The 21,040-nt window shown below is 39.0% G+C and overlaps 1 protein-coding gene across 2 annotated transcripts in view; it reads left to right on the top strand.

Moving 5' to 3' along the window:
* The first annotated feature begins 9 nt into the window (after positions 1–9).
* Positions 10–21,040, top strand: part of dync2h1 (dynein cytoplasmic 2 heavy chain 1) — a 571,463-nt gene continuing 550,432 nt past the window's right edge. For both annotated transcript variants that reach the window (XM_072577509.1, XM_072577508.1), the window contains exons 1-4: positions 10–540; positions 8,260–8,456; positions 15,846–16,016; positions 17,252–17,390. In XM_072577509.1, coding sequence (XP_072433610.1) covers positions 8,262–8,456; positions 15,846–16,016; positions 17,252–17,390 — 505 coding nt within the window. In that variant the 5' untranslated portion in view covers positions 10–540; positions 8,260–8,261. The remainder of the gene's footprint in view (positions 541–8,259; positions 8,457–15,845; positions 16,017–17,251; positions 17,391–21,040) is intronic.

Raw genomic sequence — 21,040 nt, 5'->3', positions numbered from 1 at the left:
GAGAATGTCTCATTAAAGTTCAAATCCTCACATTTGCTTTTAACGCGCAAGCATTCCTCGTCGTACTCTTTGTATCTATACCAACCAAGCACGTTTGTGAGATTAGCCTCCGACAGGAATGTGATCATTTCAAATTAAAGTCTCTCCACCCCCTGCTCTGTTTGTAAGTTCCGAGTGGACTGTCCCGCTGTGCTGTCAGGGGAGGTGGGCGCGAGGCTGTCACTCTAACGACTTGACTCCGCCTTTAAAGGACAGGCACCGCCCCGCACTCAGCTGGAGCTCCGCCGCTCCCGGCAGGAGGAGGGCGCCTGAAGACGTCGTGCGCTTTTGTTGCGGGGATTCGCCTCCCTTCTACGGACGTCATTTCCGGAAGGCTGGCTGTTGCCGTGTCGGGTTACCGGGGACGCTCGGCGTTGCCAACAACGCGGGAGGAGCTGATCGCGGGCTGCCCGGCCTGGACCGGCAGCTGTTCACGGGCGGCCCTTCCAGGACCAACGGATAACACCAGGCCGGAGAGGGGCGGCGCTGCTCATCAGTGAGGTAAGAACAGTGACTGCAGATGCTGGAAACCAGATTGTGGATTAGTGGTGCTGGAAGAGCACAGCAGTTCAGGCAGCATCCAAGTAGCATTGTATTCTTGATGAAGGGCTTTTGCCCGAAACGTCGATTTCGAAGCTCCTTGGATGCTGCCTGAACTGCTGTGCTCTTCCAGCACCACTAATCCAGAAGCTGCACATCACTTGGCGAGCTACAGCCATAATAAAGCAGCTAAAGCTCATTGTCTCTGGGAGCTGATGGCAAGGCCTGGGCATGGTTAAAGTTGAGTGATCACTGATGTGACTGTTTGTTTCTCCCAGACAGACATTCAATTTCTATTGAAATGAGCAATAACTGACTTACTCTGTGGCCGATTGCTGGGATTTTCATATAATAGTGGATGGCTGTTTGGCGTAATTTAAGCAAATAATTTTTCAAAGTAAAATGAATGAGAAAAGTGACAGTTCACGCCACCAGTAATTGATAAAACAAAGGTGAGATTGGACAGAGGCAATTTTATTGCCATCTAAGATGTAAATCTCATTCTTCCACTCCCCACCCTGCTGTAATTATTAATACTTGTCTGAAATTTCAGGAAATTTGATTCTTGTGAGGGGTGAAAATGGACAAGTTTAAGGAGCCTTATATACTTAAGACCTTGTTGTGCAGGTTCATAGTTTCTTGAATGTGGAGTGGCAGTTAGAAAGGGTAGTGAAAAAGGCATTTAGTACACTTGCCTTCATTAATCAGAACATTTGAGTATAGGAATTGGGATGTCATGTTACAATAGTACAGGACATTGATTAGGCCAAGTTTGAAAAACTGCAGTTAGTCCTGGTCTCCTTGTTATAGGAACAATTTTGTTAAACTTGAAAGGGTTCAGAAAAGATTTACAAGGATGTTGCCAGGGTTAGAAGTTTTGAGTTGTAAGGAGTGGCTGAATAGGCTGGGGCTATTTCCCTGGAGCATCGGAGGCTGAGGGGTGACCTTAAGACTATCAGTTTGTTGAGATATATATATATATGGGCAAAAGTGGACATTGGGCAGCTGGAAAATGATGCTAGAGAGATAGTAATGGGTATCAAGGAAATGACTGAGGAAATGAATAATTATGTTGTGCCAGTCTTTATGGTGGAAGGCACATGTAATATCCTGAAAAATTCAAAAGTGTGAGGATAGAGCTGATTATGGTGGCCAACACCAAGGCGAAGGTGCTAGAAAACTGAATGGCCTGATGGTGGATTAATCATCTGGACACCAGAGTTCTAAGGAAGAGAGTGGAGGCCTTAGTGGTGATCTTTCAGAAATTGCTAGAATCAGGGAGGGTTCTAAAGAATTGAAAAATTGCTAGTGTGACACCCTTGTTTAAAAAGGGAGTAAGGCAAAAGATGGAAAATTGCAGACTGATTAGGCTAACCTTGGTCATGGGTAAAATCCTGGAATCCATTGTGAAGGATGAGATTTCTGAATGCTTGGATGTGTTTGGTAAAATAGGGCAAAATCAGCATGATTTCATCCAGGGGGGAGGTCATGCCTGAAAGATCTGTTAGAATTCTTGGAGGAAATTAATGAGCAGTTTAGACAAAGGAGAGTCAATTGATGTTATGTACCTGGCCTTCAAGAAGGCCTATGACAAGGTGCTGCACAGGAGGCCACTGAGTAAAGTAAGGGTCTATGGTGTCAGAGGTAAGGTGCTAGCATGGATAGAAGCTTGGCTGTCTGGCAGAAAGCAGAGAGTGGGGATAAAAGGGTCCTTCTCATGGTGGCAAGTGGTGTTGTGCAAGGCTCAGTGTTGGGACCACAACTTTTCATTGCATACATTTAACTAAGTAGATGAAGGAACTGAGGGCATTCTGACTAAGTTTACAGATGATACATTGATAGGTAGAGGGACAGATAGCATTGAGAAGGTGGAGAGGGTGCAGAAAGATTTGGTAGGGGTTAGGAGAGTGAGCAAAGTGGCAGATGGAGTACAACGTGGGAAAGTGTGAGGCCATGCACTTTAGTGGGAAGAATAGAGGCATGGACTATTTTCTAAATGGCAGAAAGTTTAGTGCAAAGAGACTTGGGCGTTCTAGTCCAGGATTTTCTCAATATAAACTTGCAGGTTGAGTCTGTATTTAGGAAGGCAAATGCAATGATGGCATTTATTTTGAGAGGACTTGAATATAAAAGCAGGGATGTACTTCTGAGGTTCTATAAGGCTCTTGTCAGACCACATTTGGAGTATTGTGTACAGTTTTGGGCCCTATATCTCAGGAAGGGTGTATTGGCCTCGGAGTGTGTTCAGAGGAGGTTCATGAGAATGGTTCCAGGAATGAAAAGCTTAACAAATGAGGAAAGTTTGAGGACTCTGGGTTTATACTCAATGGAGTTCAGAAGGATAAGTGGGGGGGGGGGGGAATCTAATTGAAACATACAGAATAGTAAATGGCCTGGATGGAGTAGATGTTGGGAAGATGTTTCCATTGGTAGGAGAGACTAGGACCTGAGGGCACAGCCTTGTGAAGACCTTTTAGAATGGAGATAAGGAGAAACGTCTTCAGCCAGAGAGTGGTGAATCTATGGAATTCATTGCAACAGAAGGCTGTGGAGGCCAGGTCATTGAGTTTATTTAAGACTGAGATAGGTAGGTTTCTCGACCCCATTGTCCCACTTTCTCCCCGTAATCCTTGATACTCAAGAACCTATCAGCCATGATTGAATGGTGGAGCAGACTCTATGGGCTGAATGGCCTAATTTTTGGTCAATGTCTATGGTCTTATACAAGTTTATAAATCATGGATAAGGGCATGGATAGGGTGAATAGTCAAGGTTTTTACTCTCTGGTAGGCGAGCAGAGAACTCTGGCATACATTTTGGCTGAAAGGGAAAGATTTAAAAGGGATCAAAGGGGCAACATTTTAATGCAGAGGGTGTTTGTATGGAAATAACCGCAAGAGGAAGTGTTGGAAGCTGGTATAAATTATTATAAAAATTACAATGTTTGAAAGGCATTTGGATGGGTATATAACTAGGCAGGGTTTAGAGAGATATGGGTCAACTGCTGGCAAGTGGGGCTAGATTAATTTAGGTTATCTGGTCGACATGGACAAGTCAGACAAAAGATACTGTTTCTGTGGAGTACATCTCTGTCACTCCATAATTCGTGTTAAGTGTAAATACTTAATGATGCTGATAACTTGTAAAGAACCAGAGAGGTCAAGCTGACTAGATTATTAACGCTCCGAGAGTGTAGTTGGAGATAGATAAAATTATAATTGAATAAGCTAGTCTAATTCTGACTATCATAAATATGCAAATGAATGTTATATAATCTGTGCTGAACATTATAGATGTATATGTAATATGTATATTCTAAATTTCCTGGTATTATGCTGGGAGTGAGAAAGGAGAGATGATGACACTATTTCCAGACTAGAGGAATATGACAGGCTATGAGAGGACTTAATAGGAATTACTTGTATCATTTCTTTTTGTTAAGTTGAATAGGGAATGTATGTTTCCCCTGAGAACTCCAATGATAAGTGGCTATTGGTTAAAATTCTCAAACTAAGGAGAAATGAGTTAAAATACAATCTTATTGCAGAGTTGATTCAGCACGAGTTGCTTTGACAAAAGCAGTCATTGGGGAAAAAATTAGATTTTTAAGAGAAAAATGAGTGAATATTTTAATGAATGGAATAGGGAATTAAATTGATTGTGCTTTAGCAAAGAACACAAAAGGTGATTATATGGTACAATGTGCTAAAAGAGGTAGAGTCCATAGCTCTGGGAGATCTGGGCTCAAGTCCCACCTGCTCCAGAGGTGTGTAATAACATCTCTGAGGATTCATAATTTTGAGACACCGGTGTTGGATTAGGGTGTACAAAGGCAAAAGTGAGGACTGCAGATGCTGGATACCAGAGTTTAGATTAGAGTGGTGCTGGAAAAGCACAGTAGGTCAGACAGCATCTGAGGAGCAGGAAAATCAACGTTTTGGGCAAAAGCCCTTCATCAGGAATAGAGGCAGGGAGCCCTGATGAAAGGCTTTTGCCCGAAACATCGATTTTCCTGCTCCTTTGATGTTGCCTGACCTGCTGTGCTTTTCTAGCACCACTCTCATCTAAACTAGGGTGTACAAAGTTAAAAATCACACACAACTAGGTTATAGTCCAATAGGTTTATTTGGAAGCACTAGCTTTCAGAGCGCTTTTGGAGTTGTTAACTACCTGATGAAGGAGCAGCGCTCTGAAAGGTGATGTGTGATTTTCATCTGAGGAAGTTGATTAGGAAAGATAGATTCAATTAAAAAAAAATGCATCTAAACCACTACCTCCTAAATTGCAGAGACAGGGTTTCTTGTCTCAAAGGGAATGAAAATTTGCCTAAACTTTGGGAGGTGGATAAAGAATTAGCTAGGAGCAGGAATACAGCGAATTCAAATGTTTTGGTGAACTGGGATGATGCAACATAGTAACAGGAATAAGCCATTTAGCTACTTATGCCTGTTTAACAAAAAGTAAAATCAGAAAATTGAGCATCCATCAATGCTCTTGTCGCATGAGAGGTGGGCACACAGGGGATATAGTACTTTATTTCCTCCTTCAATTCTATTTAGTCCTTTTTCCTTGCTCCCTATTCCCTCTTCATTTCGAATGGTTTGATTTGCCCATAATGGGCTTTGCATATAAATATTTAATTGGTTACATAGGTGTTTTTACCAGTGGTGGATATTTTTAAAAAATATAAAAACAGAAAATTAAGTGTCCTTGGAAAGGGAATGTGTGATGCCCATCGCTGCTATTTATGGGCTCAAAGAGAGATGGCATTGTGGTGATACAATGCTTTATTTCCCGTTTCAACTCCTTTTTGATTTGGTTCCTTCCTCTCTCCTTACCTCCCCCTTACTTTTGCTATAATGGACTTTGCTTGTATTGGCCACATGAGTGGTTAATGATGGTGGTTAAAGGAGAAAAAAAAGAACTCAGTGATCTTGGTGTTGGGTAAGTTGTTCAGTTGTGCGTGATAGCATTTATGGGTATAAAAAATATGCTCAACAATTCTGGCAGCATCTTTTGGAGAGAGAAACAGTTAACCTTTAATTTGTAGTAGTCATAATTGTAATAGGTCATTATTACAACCAGAATGAGTGAAGTTCCCATATTTTTGTATGGTTACAGACAGAATGCTCCAAATGATTGAGCTACTGATTGAGGCAGGCTGAATTGCTCCCTTCTTTATTCACCCGCTTCCTTGATTGGTCACAACAAGGATAAATTATAAAGAATACCTTTCTCCCAGACCAAATGAATTTGTTTTAAAAGGAGCCAATTGAACCAGGCTTTTTTAAGTTAACAAAAGAATGAGTATATTAGCCACCAATCATGGGAAGACATAATGTGCAACAATTAAGTACAGGAGGTGTATTCAAGGGAAAGTAAAAGTTTTTAAAAAGTCACAGATTAATCTTTGAATAATTTGTAAAGAGTAGATTGTAGAATAATGCAGCCATTTCAGCACATGGTGCCAGTAATGTTGTTGGTTTGGAGGTAACTGACTTTGCAGGTTGTTTGAAATACTTTAGTCATAGTTCTTTGTACAGTGGTTATATGGTAGTAGTTGGAGCGCGAGCGAGTTTTGTCCCTTTCTTTTACCTGCAGTTAAGAGGTGTTTCAGGCTGTGCTCAAAGCTCTTCTTTGCACTGTATCAGTCTACACACTAGAATGATTCCCAGCTGAGAGAGGTTTGGATAGTCAGCTTCTTGTTCTTCGAGTCTTTTAGTTAATTTGAAGAATGTCATACCTATTGTTAGAAAATCAAGAATTGCTCTCCAGAGAGCCACTGAATTTACATTCACAGCCGGCTTGGTTTCAAAAAAAGATGTTGCAGTTAGATGATCTGGATATTATCAACCTGAAATGTTAACTGTTTCTGTCTCCACAGATCTGAGTTTTTCTCACATTTTCTGATTTTCTTTCAGTTGACCAGCATCTGTAAGCAATTTGGACTCATTCTGTTATAACTAATTGATGTTGTCAGTGTGATGCTTTTGCCAGGCATCTTTATTTCCAATAACTTTTGTCAGTTAAAGGATATGTATAGTGGGTACCTTTTTAACTTATAAATTCCTCAAAACAGTGAAGGAAAAATAAATGTTTCTTTTGAGAATCTATAATTTTTATGTTGTTAAATACTGAAGTGTATTTTATTCTTGATTTTTATTTAATAAAAAAAGTTGTTAAATTCCATCAAAACATTATTGTAAGTTTCTGTATCAGGAATTAATTGAACAAAGTGTATTTGTTGAGTCATCTTTTGGCACCACCCAGCATTGAAATCTAAATATTTGATTTAAGACTTGAATTGTCTGATTAGTAATGATGAACCAAATCAAGATTGAAATCAATATGCATTGTTATACTTAAGTTTTATATGCAAATTAGTGAACTTCCTTAGAAGTTGGTTAATAGTGTTTACTTCTGCTACTCAGCGTACAGGTGGTGAGTATCAGTTAGACAGATCTAAATGGTTTGTTTTCTGTCTTCAATTTTGTTGCTTTTCTTTTTTAACTTTTTTTTTAAACATTTTAATGTAACAATAGTAAAAGGGTAGGAGGGTATTGAGCTCCCAGAAGTCTGCAGTTATTTTTGTTCAACTATCTGTTCATTAGTACATATGAATGACTTTGGTTAATTTACCTGTTAAGTTTTCTTTCCCCTTGAGAGTTGCTTTATCTGTAGTTAACGGCATAGCTGAAATTATGCCTTGTTGTCATCTTTTGTGAAGGTGATCTATATCACCACAAAGAAGAACTGAAATAATGTAGTTTGATAATTAGTTTGTAGTAAAAACATTGGTATGGAACCATCTTGGACACAAATCATAGAATTCTGAGTCAGCGGTCTCTCATCAACTTGTTTTTTTTTCTCTAATAATGCAGGGGTTCCTGTCCTGGTGCATAAAAGGCTACAGCGCAGAAGCCATCTTGTCTGTGCTGGCTCTTGGCATGAGAATTCAAGAACTAATCTTGTCACCCTGTTGTCTCCTTAAAATCTTGTATCTTTATCTGTTTCAAGTTTTTATGAATTTCTTTTTAAAGTGTGTGCCAACCACTTCGTACATGGTATAATAAACCATGTATAAATAGCCACTGTCTTCATTTGCTTAGTTGAAGGGCACTTTATAGTGTAGTTTCTTGCTCGGTAGTACTGCAATATTGTTTAATATTAACTAGTTGAATAATTGCTGTAACTAACTACATTTCCCAACTACTGAGAGTTCAGACTCCCTCTGCTATCCAGTGCTTGGCCGACCGCTTTTCTCTTTCTGCAGTATAATTGTGGCCTGAATGAGTAGGTACAATCTTTTGACTACACTGAAGGATACAGCCTGAAATGTGGCCAATTGCTGTTTGAAGGACTCCAGTTTTGTTTAGACTGATGAACACATTGATCGTTAATAATCCCTATAAAATTTTTTTACATAGTCTCTATGGTGCGAAAACAGGATTTTAAATATTGATCTAGCATTTAGCAGTAGTAAAATGCATTACTGTTTCGTTCAGAGGAATACAGTGATTTTAAATATTGTTTTGTTCAAACTATAAAAATCTAATGGCTGTGTGCCTTTTATAGGTATTTGTGATTCTTTACGTTCTAGCTCAATGGATACCTTTGTATATAAAAATTGTGATATTGTTTCTTGAGTTAAAATATAAAAAAATGTTTTTCTGCTTTAAGGCATGCCTGCCAGTCTAGAAGATCCGAGAAAAAGTTTCATTCTCAGAACAGCAGGAAATTACTTTGGCTTTCCACCTTCAGATTCTCTCATTTCATCACTGGAGAACAGAAGGGAATTGAACAATTTTCTAGATGATGGCAATGTTTTTGTTATCTCACTGCAGAAATCTGCGGACCAGCTGCTTATATGTAACAAGGTATAAATTTAAGTGTTTTTTTTTTCCTCCCCATTAATCATAGACTGAATTAACTTGTATGTACATGATGATTTAAAAAAAACCTTTGTCCTTATACCCATCATTAAAACAATAAATGGAATTCCAATCCATAAGTACTCAATAAAGTTTCCATATATTTTGGCGCAGTATCAGTAACCTCATTGTTAAGAGGTTAAAGTGTGTAATCTTAACAAAAGTGGTGTAGCAGCGCAGCATGTTCTTTTGAGCCTGAGCAAAGCACATTGCTTTCCCCTTCCCTGACCATGTTACTGTGTATGTAACATGTTCTATATTTTACTTGCTACTGCTTGATGGTCATTTGGATAAAATGTGAAGGGTGTCCCTTTCTTCAGCACTTATATTGCATGTGAAACACACATTTTATCAGAAATCCACGATGACCCTTCCAAGTTAGGCTCTATTTAAATCTAATTCTATTAATCATTGTGGTTTCTTTAAGGCAATAGTGAATATTTCCATTTCTGGTCTGAATGGGATAATATTGTGATAATTGTGTTGGGTAATTGTTTCTTATTGAGATTGTCCAGTACACTCACCGCTCAACATGTGATCGATGTTTCAACCAAAGATATGTTTAACTGATGTTGCACATTTTTAGGATATTGAACTGTGTTCATGTTTTAGTAATGGAAAGATAGCTGTCATTCATGAGGCTGCTGTTTGAGCAATGAAGAATGAACCACATTGATGTTGGACAGGTGTTGCAAGGTAGACTTGTGGTGCAGTAGTAGTATCCCTACTACTGAGGCAGGAGACCTGTGTTCACACCTGCTTGAGATATATTGATTTTAAAATATGTAAAAGACCTCAGACTGCACCTTAAATGGAAACACTATGACATATTTCTGGAAAACTATTGTCCTGTAACTAGTAAGAAGTACAGTGGTAGTGTCCTTGCATCTGAGTCAGAAGGCCTGGGTTCAAGTTCCAACTGCTCTAGACGCATAGCATAAAATCCTGGAAGAGGCTGATTTAAAAGTACTGATACTTCACTGCTCATTTGTGTTTTTCCTAACTTGGAAACAGAAGGGTTACTTGCTCAATGAAACCAGAAAAATATTCTCCTTGTCTTCTTTGTTTCTGTTCTCTCTTGCTTTTCTTAATATATTTAGATAATTGGGACGCTGTGAAGCAGTGTGAAAGTGGAACTGACCTCTGTAAAGACAGATCGGATTGCTCTCAAAATTTTCTTGTTCATAAATGTTGACAAAAAAAGCCAAAGGATATAATGACCTGAACTTTCTTATAGAATAAAGATCTGCTCATAGACTCCTTTTTTTTTATAGTGTAGAAAGAGACCATTCAGTCCATTGAGTCTGCTCTGACCCTCCAAAGAGCATCCCACACAGACCCCTCCCCCGCCCCCGCCCCCACCCCCACCCCCAAACCACGTCCCCACACTTCCCATGGAAGAAACCCCATGGACAGTCACCCAGACTAGAAACCAAACTGGGTTCCTGTCATTGTGAGGCAGCAGTGCTAACCACTGTGCCACTAGGTAGTTATTTCTAAAGAGTAGATGTGAGTTATGCATCAGGACCTTGTGGAATTCCCAATTACAGCAGATTTCAAGAGAATCACCCAAGAAATTGCAGATTCTGATGGGCATGGACCCTTTCAAAACTACTCATTTTAAATCTGAAAACTGGAAGGGATCTGCTGCAGTTAAGTAATAATTAAGAAACGTCCAGTTATTGAAAACATAGTGTAACTCCTCGATAGCTATTAAACTGATCCTGACTTGATGGGCATGGCTTGCGTTGAGTCGAAAGGTCTGTTTCCATTTTCTGTAACTCTGATTCCGAGAGTTAATGAATTGTAATGTGGATAACTGAGATTATCCTTTTAAGTAGCAAAGTTAGAAAAGCAGATTATTATCTGAATAATGATAAACTGGGAAAGGGGAAGGTGCCATGAGACCTGGGTGCCTTTATACGCCAGACACTGAAAGTAAGCATGCAAATGCAGCAAGCAGTGAAGAACGTAAATGGTGTATTGGCTTTCATTGTGAAATGATTTGAGTATAGCAGCATTTTGTCTTGCTGCAATTTTACAGTGAGATCACATGTGGAGTATAGTGTGCAATTTTGGTCTCCTTCTCTGAAGAATGATGCTCTGGCTGTGGACGGACTGTAACAAAGATTTATCTAATGCCTGGGATGGCAGGACTGATATATGAAGGCAAACTGGATTGGTTAGATCTATATTCCCTGGAATTTAGAAGAATGACTGGGAATCTTGTAGAAATGCATAAAATTGTAAGATTGCTAGACAGGGTAAATACAAAAGGCTCACCAGCGAGTCCAGAACCTGTTAAGTTTAAGGATAGGGATTAGACCATTTACTATTGAAATGAGGGGAAAAAGTCATCACCCAAAAAGTGCTGGGCTTGTGGAATTCTATGTTACAAGAAGTGGTTGGGGTCAAATCATTGAATGTTTTCAAGGAGGAGTTGGATATATTTCTTGGGGGCATATGTGTTAAAAGTGTAAGGGGAGAAAGTGGGTACAGGATTGGAATAATCACACTGGGCCAACATTTTTTGTTTTTTTGCCTAGTGAGGCAGTTAAAAGTCAACCACATTGCTATGGCATCTCAAGTAGACCAGGTCACGCAGAGAAGGCAATTTTCCTTACCTAAAGTACATCAGTGAACTCTCAGTAAAAATGGATTTTTACAACAATTGGCATTGGTCTCCATTGGATTTTTTTATCCCAGACTTTTATGAATTCAAGTTTCACCATCTGCTGTGGTCTCTCATTTGTATGTATTTCCTATACCTTTTTGATATTCCTCTTTATCATGAATTCAATTCCTATTATAAGAATTGGGGATTTTCAATGTAGGTGAGAAAGTAAGGGATCCTTGGATTCTTTGAAATGATTGGATCGATATGGAAAGCAAAGCGATTTTTGGAGACACTCTAAGGTTAGAACCAGTGAAGAATGGCTTTTGAAGGTGATATCTGAAAGGCATTTGTTTAAGGATAGTGATTATTAACTGGTCCATGAGGAACATTTCTGTGTGATTCTGGTCTCATTATTGAATATATCGTTAGTTAATATGATTGCATCCATCTTTTGGTTTTCAGAGCAGGATGAAAACTGAACTAAAGAAGTTTGAACAGGAAACTTTGGAAAATGAGGACCAAGCTGGAAGATTATATCCAATTTAGTGGTGAAAGTGAGACTGAAGTATTGGATACTAAAATAAAATAAAGCAGATGCTGGCAACCTGAAATAAAAATAAGTACTAGAAAAAATCTAGGTCAGGCAGCATCTGTGAAGAAAGAAACAACATTAACACTATGAATCAACGACCTCTTGTCAGATCATAGGTTGATTTTTGAAGTTTTATCAGAACAGTGTCTTAACTCTGTTTCTCTTTCCATAGATACTGCCAGACATCCTAAGTATCACATTTTCAAATTTTATTAAATATTTAGATAGTTTTAACAATAAAGGCAGCTAAAAAGAGAGTTAGTTGGTTGGCAAAATGTATTGATTGTTGGTTTTGAAAGGAGACCAGTGAACTGACACCCCAATGAGTTTGAATTGGTGTAGCAATGTATATTTTTGTTTGCAATTTGTAGCCAGAAGGTGCAGATGCTGATGGTAGAAGTTTCAGTTTCCTTCTGTTGATAGCTGCTGTTGCTATGTATTGGAAAGATTTACAAGTTTGTTCTCAACTGAATTAACTGTATTTTGAATGCACCTTCCTTGGGAATTAGATCTGGTGTGGGATTTGAACTCAAAGCTTCAGGTTCTGACAGGTACATTGCCACAGCATGATATGATCTTTGATATAAAAACAATACATGTAAAACAATTGCGTGGTGCATTGTTGTATTACGTGAGGGGAAAAAGTGACAAGAGATAAAGAGGGAAAGCTAGAACTTGCATCTTCAAAGCAGAAGGCAAAACCTCCAGTTGGATGTTGGGAAGCTCCAAAATAATGGACCAATGATTTTAGTAGACGATCAATGATGCAGCCAATGTTTTTTCACCACCGATATTCTTTTGTTGTAATTCTGAAAATGTTAGTTCTGTATTCCCTTTATGCTAGTCCTTTTGATTGCTAGCTTGGATTGTAATTAAATAAATACATTGGAACCAGTTTGAGAATCAAAATATGTTTTTCTGGTTGTTGAATTGAATATTTTTCTTAACATTTGGACTTTCATCATCATCTTTTTATCTGTTATCATATGTGAATGTATGAAATGAGCAGAAATAGAGTAGTTGGCCTCTTGAGCATGCTCTGCCATTCAATAAAATGTTGGCAGATCTGTTTGTTTCAAATTTCACATGCCCATGTAGTATGAGAAAGCGGACTGGCCACTATTCATTTCTCATACGACACCACTCGAAACAGCTTATCTATTCATTTCTGTTTGTGGAAAATTCACTACTGCGTTTCTCAACATTGCAATATTTACTAGTCCAAAAAATATTTATTTGGTTCTGCTTTGGGATCTGAGGTCATGAAAGGCCTTCTATAAATGCAAACATTGGACAAGACTAACAATCAGTTAATCAGCTAAATTTGAAAACCGGCTTAAAAATATCCTGGTTGTTATTTTCTTTATGCTGTAAAGTTCGATTAAAATTATTATAAAATCCTAATCCTTTTTTGGTTAATTTTTTACACTCAAGTTTTATACTTTTTAATCAGAAAGAAGGATATTTGCTTATGATTGCATAGTACTCAGTCCTGCCATAGCTTATCAGATTGTGAGGTATGTAGCAAAACTTGGACACTATTGATACTTCAATTGAGAAGCTGCAAATGAAGTTTGCACCAGACAATTATCAACAAGAGTCTAAACATATTCCTTTAACATTCTGTGCTGTTGCTGTTGCTGAATTGCCAAACATCAAATCTTGACAAGTGCAGAAGGGCTCATGCCCGAAACGTCGATTCTCATGCTGCCTGACCTGCTGTGCTTTTCCAGCAACACATTTTCAGCTCTGATCTGCAGTCCTCACTTTTTCATCAAAACTAGTTCATTAAATACTGTGTCAAAGGTTGGGTGTTTTGTGGTGAGTATGTTGCCTTCTGACTCCCAGAGCCTGTCCACAACTAACATATACATGTGAGAAATGTAGTGAAGCACTGCATACTTGCCAAGTGCAACTCCAACAGCATTCAAGTAGCTTGATGCCTTTCAGGACGACACAGCCTGCTTGATTGGCATCCTATTTACCATCTTAAACCTCCCACCCATCACCAGCACTCAGTGGTAACAGTGTGTAGCATTTAAGATATGTATTGTAGCAATGTTCCTTCAACAGAACCTGCCAAACTGGAAGCTCTGTTATCTAGTTATGATTGTGTTTTTTTACTAATATTTATCTGCATAAAGTGAATGACAATAATCAGAAATACTTGGAGACAACATCAGTTGTACAGCACTATTTATTTGAATTATGGTGAATGTACAAGCTTTACTCCTTACTGAGAATACTAACATAGAATCATCAAGTTATACAGCATGGAAACAGACCCTTCAGACCAACTCATCTGCGCCGACCAGATATCCTTAATGAATCTAGTCCTTTTGGCAGCATTTGGCCCATATCCTTTTAAATCCTTCCTACTCACATATCATCCAGACACCTTTTAAATATTGTAATTGTATCGGCGTCCACAACTTACCCTTGTATCTCATTCCATACACACCACCCTCTGCCCTTAGGTCCATTTTAAATCTGTCCCCTCTCACCTTAAACTAACGCTCTCTGGTTTTGGATTCTTCTACTCTGGGGGAAAAAAACTTTGGTTATTCACCCCAACCATAATTTTATAAACTTCTATAAGCCCTCCGCTTCTGATACTCCAGGGAAAATAGCCCCTCCCTATAGCTCAACCCTCCAAAACTGGAAACATCCTTGTAAATCTTTTGAACTGAACAGAGTTTCACAACATACTTCCTATAGCAGGGGGACCAGAATTGAATGCAGTATTCCAAAAGTGGCTTAATGAATGTCCAGTACAGTCACAACATGACCTGTCAATTCCTATACTCAATGCATTGATCAATAAAGGCATGTACACCAAATGCCTTCTTTACTATCCTGTGTCCCTGTGACTCCACTTTCAAGGAACTATGAACCTAAACTCAAAGGTGTCTTTGTTCAGCAACACTTCCAAGGGCTTTACCATTAAATGTGTAAGTCTTACCCTGATTTGCCTTTCCAAAATGCAGCACCTCACATTAAGCTAAATTAAATTTCATCTGCCACTCATTGGTACATCTGATCAAGATCCCATGGTAATCTTCTTCACTGTTCACTATACTACCAATTTTGGTGTCATCTGCAAACTTGATAACCATACTTTCTATATTTACATCCAGATCATTTATATAGATGACAAAAAGCAGTGGACTCAGCACTGATCCTTGTGGCACACCACTGGTCAAGGGCTGTAGTCTAAAACGCAACCTTCCACTATCCCCCTCTGTCTCCTATCTTTGAGATCGTTCTGTATCCAAACGGCTGGTTCTCCCTGTATTCCTTTTGATCTAACCTTGCTAACCAGTCTACCATGCGGAACATTGTCAAACGCCTTACTGAAATCCATATAGACCATGTCCACCGCTCTGCTTTCATCAATTCTCTTCGTTACTTCTTCAAAAAATTTAATCAAGTTAGTGTGATACTATTTCCCTTGCACAAAGCCATATTGACTATCCCTAATTAGTCCTTGCCTTTCCAAATACATATAAATTCAGTATCTCAGGATCCCCTCCAACAACTTATCCACCACTGATGTCAGGCTCGCTGACTTAAGATTCTGGATTAGTGGTGCTGGAAGAGCACAGCAGTTCAGGCAGCATCAAAGGAACAGCAAAATCGATGTTTCGGGCAAAATCCCTTCATCAGGAATAAGGGCAGTGAGCCTGAAGCGTGGAGAGATAAGCTAGAGGAGGGTGGGGGTGGGGAGAAAGTAGCATAGAGTACAATGGGTGATTGGTCGTTGATTTAAGAGTCAACCTTCGTATGAGACAGATTCTTGCTACCAGACAGTGACAGCCCTATTCAAATGTATGAGCATCCTCATGATGTGTCATTTCACTTCATTGATATGTAGTTTCCTATTCTTCTGCACATTTTATGGAATCTAGACAGTGACAATTACCAACATAAAGTCAGAGCAATAACCTGGCATCTTTAGCTCATTATGTTCCTTTTTGGCAATCTCACCAACATCTCTGGGCATGCTTCATGGACAGCAACCACATTGTAATTCTAAGGACAATGTAGCTCTGATACCTGTTTAGAAACTTAATATTCTTGCATCTGGCTTTTGTTAATTCTAAAATGTAACTTCTTTCAATTGTAGGTTGTACCAGGTGATAAGAAAGACAAAATACTGGTGTTCTTTAAGATGCGCCCAGATGTCATTACTGAGGATAACTTACACACCAATATACTTGTATCATCTATGCTGGATTCACCTATAATCGCTCTTTATCAAGCGATTCGTCAAATATTTGCACCAGTACTTCTGAAGGCGAGTATGCAAGTGTCTTTTGAACAGAAACTTCTTTTGATTTCATACTTATTTCAAAAACTAAAATAAATAATGGAATAAGTTGTGATGTTTTGTTTCATTTATTGTGATGCCTCATTGGGATAGCAATTCTGTAATTTTTAGAGTTGTCGCAGAAGTTAAAGATTTTATCAATATGCTTACAAATTGCCTAATTTACCTGTCAGATAGATCTAGATTAACAGAAAATGTGGACCAGGTTTCTGTGCTTAAGAAAAACTACTATTTATTGTAACTAAATAGATTCTAACCACGGGTAAATAGCTGTGAACTGATGACATAAATTTTACAAATTAAGACTCTAGCAACTTCCCCTACATGCATATAGATAGACAAAAAAAGATAGTTTTGGGGTGGAGGGAGAAAGATAACTGGGGAAGCAGTTCATTGACTCCAGTCCACAGGGTTTGCTGAAGTGATCTTTTTTTGCTTGCTAGGGTTTTCAGTTCTTCAATCTCTCTTCAGGTGCTTTTCATTTCTTAAGAGAAGGCACAGACAATTATTATACTAACTGGAAAGTCTCTTATTTACTGGTTAAAGGCTCCAGCTTCTTGTAACTGGCGAGAGAACATAAATTGGCTTTCTTCGGCTTTAGAGTATTTTACTAGAGAGAAAGGCATAACCTTCTCCCTTGCAGCAGTCAAAGGGTGACTGCCAGTTTTGAGCATTTCCACAAGCATTTTAGCTACTCAGAAGCCAATCATAGTTGTTGTCAGTCAGATGGGCATTGTCATCCACAACTGGTCACAGCTCCACGCACCAATCAGCAGCCTATTGCCAAGTGAATTATGCTTTTGTACCGATCTGATGGTAGCCTGTCAGCAAATAGCCTGAAGAAACTGCCTGGACAAAGCAATAGTGTAAATGGAGTCTGTAATTGTTTAATCCCCTTATGATGTAAGACATCATAAAATAATGTAGACATGAGAATATTTTCTGGACTCTTGCCTTTTTGCCTTTTGTTTCAAAATTTAAATGGATCATTAAAATCTACAATTTTAGTTAATCTTGTTAATCATTTTGATAACTAACTGATTATAGTCAGAGATACATAATTGTTCAGTCTTTATGAATTTTTATTGCTTAGATTCTTAAAATAGATTAATAGGTGAAGAGTTATAGATTGGGATTGTTTGGATACTCTTTCAAAGAGATACTGTAAACTTAAGATAAATTTATCTTAATTTTAATTTTAGGATGAGAAATGGAGTAAAAACTTTGATCCCAAATTGCAGAATTTACTTACTCAACTTGAAGCAGGTCTGGGATCCGTTGTAAGGCACTCAGATCATAGCTGCAGTGGAAGCAAATTTGGCGGTGAACAGGACACTTCAGGTTTGAAACTTGACGTCACATTTAAAATCACATTTAAAGACTTTAGAATTTACTTGTCTCTTTCAGGTTTTCAAGCTTTCTCTTTGCAAATGTTGTGAACTCCGTAATAGATTTATCCATGATTGCTGGAAATATTAACTAATTCAAGATTAGATTTAGACATTTTATGTCCCTCTGTCTCCTTCCTTTCTCTATAACTTCCATCCTAGCTTAGTACAATAGACTAAAAACAACTTTAATTAATTGTGTAATGATTGTCCTCCGGTATGTGTCCTTTCATTCCCCTTCTCCAGTCTCCATTGTGTCCTTCATTCAAAATTTTCTGGTTTTCTCAGTTTGGGGTTTCAAATTAAATCATCTTCTTTATTGGAGAAATGTAGTGCTCATTTTATTTTTCTTGCAGATTTTTATCTGTGGAAAGCATTTTATGTGATTATAAGGATGGGAAATAATCCTATATGCTACAAATGAGATTTATTGTGCAGTCCTTGCAGTGGGTGAAAATGATCAACCTGAAAGTAGAGAAGTCTGTTGCAAGGCCAGGCCATGACCCAGTGTTGAGTGAAAAATTTAAGAGCTGCGCAATTTTTATGGAAATGGAAAGTTACATTACTCAGGGATATGCATGTCAGTAGTCAAATGGGAAAAGCTGTCAGAGTGCATACATTAGATAGTTTTGGCAGTGCAGTTGGCTGAGGAGAAGTTGAAGATCTTGAATGAGGCATCATCATAAGCTATAAAGTCATTTCATAGATATCTGTGGTGACCAGTTTTGAAAAGGGTTTGCACAGTTCTACTTCAGACAAAACGTAATTTAATTTGGAATCTTGGACAAATGAATCACAGGTACCTGCTGAAGTCCTTTAGCATAGCCCCCAATATATTTCATATGCATTTATAGGATGTCTACCCTAGCTATTTTACTGCTCATCAACCCTGACCACTTCACAGAAATAAGTAGAAGGGAGGCAATACTAACAAAGGGTAATCTAATCGAGTTGTTTCAAACTGAGAGTGATAGGATAGAGAGATACAGGGAAATAATAATAGTAAGGCCGATTTTCTTAAAGCCATCAGCAGGCTGAATTAAGTTGAGTGAGAACACAAACACCCATGCAACATCTACTGGGAAAATGACTCAGCTTCACACCGTCTCATCATACTCGGCTGTCTTTAATTTCATGAATGATGTCAATTCAGGGTTGCAGTTTCTGCTGCAGGTCTTCGTATAATTGAACAAGCTGATTCTCACAGATCTTTGGGCACATAGGGCAGGATTATCATTGAGGTAGTGGGATCTAGCGAACAGTGTTTGCTTCATATCCAGTATGCGGGTTTCATTGTTAAGGCGTTGGGCCTCAAAAGCAGGATGCAGCCTAATGGACATATTTTTGCCATTCTGAGCAATTAGTAGCAAACTCCACCCAGTAATTAAAATCAATGTTACTGTGCTTCAAATAGAACTACAGAATGTCTTTGAAGCCTTTGCTTTATCTACCCAAAATGTTGGATCATTTAACAGTTTAGAAAGCAAGATCTTGTGGGGGCCCACCATTCTGACTATCTGAACAGGTGTTCTGTCCTTTAGAATTGATTTTGTAAGAGTTTCTCCCAATACTTGTGGAGCTGGCGGTCCTTCCACTGAATGCAGAATATATGGCAAAGACATAGTTGGAATTTCTCTCGAATTGTGTGTTGCTCGTACACAGTACAGATTTCACTGCTGTGCAGGAGTGTGGTGACACTAACTGTATAGTAGGACTTTTGTTGACTTTGGATATCTTTATGGTGTGATGTAAAGAATGTGGTTATATAAGTTGTAACTTTGGATTTTTTATTTTTGAGTTAGTAATGTGGATTTTCTGTGTGTCTGAAGTTTATAATTAATTTGCAAGTATTTCTCTTGCCATAGTGATTTCTTTTAAAACAGTTTTTGCAGTCTAAGTTTAGAATTAATAGCTTTTTTTCATATATTGTTAAGGTTTTATGATTGAACAAGATAAACAAGCGCCAGTTTAGAGGGAGCTTTTTCTTGGAGGTGGAGGCTTTTATTAGTTTTAAACTGAGTTTTGAGCAGTCCTTTGAAGTCCTTGAATGAAAATGGCTGTATAGACAAATGGTTTCAAGAGGGGAAGGATATAACAAAACTAGATTACCTTAGAGTAAAGAGTTAGTGTTAGTCCCAGACTAGAAATGTTGGGATAAAACCTTGACAGTTACTTGAACCTGAGTTTGTTTAAGCACAAATGCATGAATAGTTCCAGGAAAATGCTATCAACAGGTCAAGTCACGCATGACTTCAACCTATTGAGATTTCAGAGGCAAGGGTTTTGCTCTGAGCACTATACAAGTGTTTTTTTGCATACTGTACCAGGAATGCATTTTCTTTTCGGTTTAGAAAGGAGTGTTTAATTGGATTATGTGCTGATGTATTACTTTGTGTTTAAACAAAAACTTTGAATTGTGTAATAAGTAGATTATTTATTCTATTTTAACTCCTTTTCTTTCATTAAAAAATATTGTTTTGATGTAAAGCAAAATCTGATCATTGCGGACTTATGTTTCAGTGAGAAACCACTTGGTTGAAACCAAAACAAATCAAGCTAAGATCTATCTGGGATCTGACTTGTTCTTTAATAATGTTACCTGGGATCAGCATAGTAGTCAAATACTTGATGTCTTAACTTTGTAAAAAGATGACTTGGTTTGCTGATCAATATTGCATCTCTTTGGCTGTGGTAGCCTTTTTGAGATAGATGGTTGCCAAGGTATGGGAATTGCTCAACAGTTCCAGAGTTTCCTTTGCATTTGAGAAGTGAAGTAGCTGATCAAGTGAGGTCATAGGGTCATAGAGTCATACAGCATGGAAACAGACCCTTCAGTTCAACCAGTCCATACTGAACATAATCCCAAATTAAACTGGTCCCATCCGCCTGCTCTTGGCCCATATCCCTCCAAACCTTTCCTATTCATGTACAAGGGAACCTTGATTATCCGAACGCGATGGGTAGGCAGCATTTCATTTGGATAATCAATTATTCAGTTAATCGGTTAAATGCATTTCCTCTGGGGCTTGGAGTTTTTAAAGCCTCCTCCTTGTTCAGGAGATTGCAGCAGCACACTGCGGTGCAAGGCCCCGCCGCCAACACCACCCCCGCCCCCAAATCCGTCCAACACCTCCCCCGCCCCCAACACCATGCCCCAGCCGCCAAACCAATTCAAGACCTCACCTTTTCCCCCAACCCTGCTTCCCTGCCCCCAATCCCGTGCAACAACTCCCTCTGCCCCCAACACAGCCCCCCGCCCCCAAACCTGTCCGACACCTCTCTCCTCCCCACCCCCAAACCCATGCAACACCGCCCCTCTGCCAAAACACCATCCCGCCCCCAAACCCGTGCAACAGCTCCCCTAACTCCAACACCGCCCCCCGCCCCAACCCTGTGCAACACCTCCCCCCACCCAAACCTCGTTTCCCCCCAACCCTGTGCAACACCCCCTCACCCTCAACCCTGCCCCCAACATTGCACCCCCCCGCCCCAATCCCCCATCCCCGTGCATACCCGCCCTTCTCCAGGGCAGCTAAACTGAACACCAACAACAAGACTGCTGTAGTTGCCTTTCTGGGGTAAATCTCCAAGTAGCACACATAC

This window comes from Chiloscyllium punctatum, chromosome 9 (assembly GCF_047496795.1).
Source record: "Chiloscyllium punctatum isolate Juve2018m chromosome 9, sChiPun1.3, whole genome shotgun sequence".
Classification (NCBI taxonomy): domain Eukaryota; kingdom Metazoa; phylum Chordata; class Chondrichthyes; order Orectolobiformes; family Hemiscylliidae; genus Chiloscyllium; species Chiloscyllium punctatum.
Note: the sequence above shows the minus strand (reverse complement) of the source record. Positions and strands in the feature narration are given on the sequence as shown.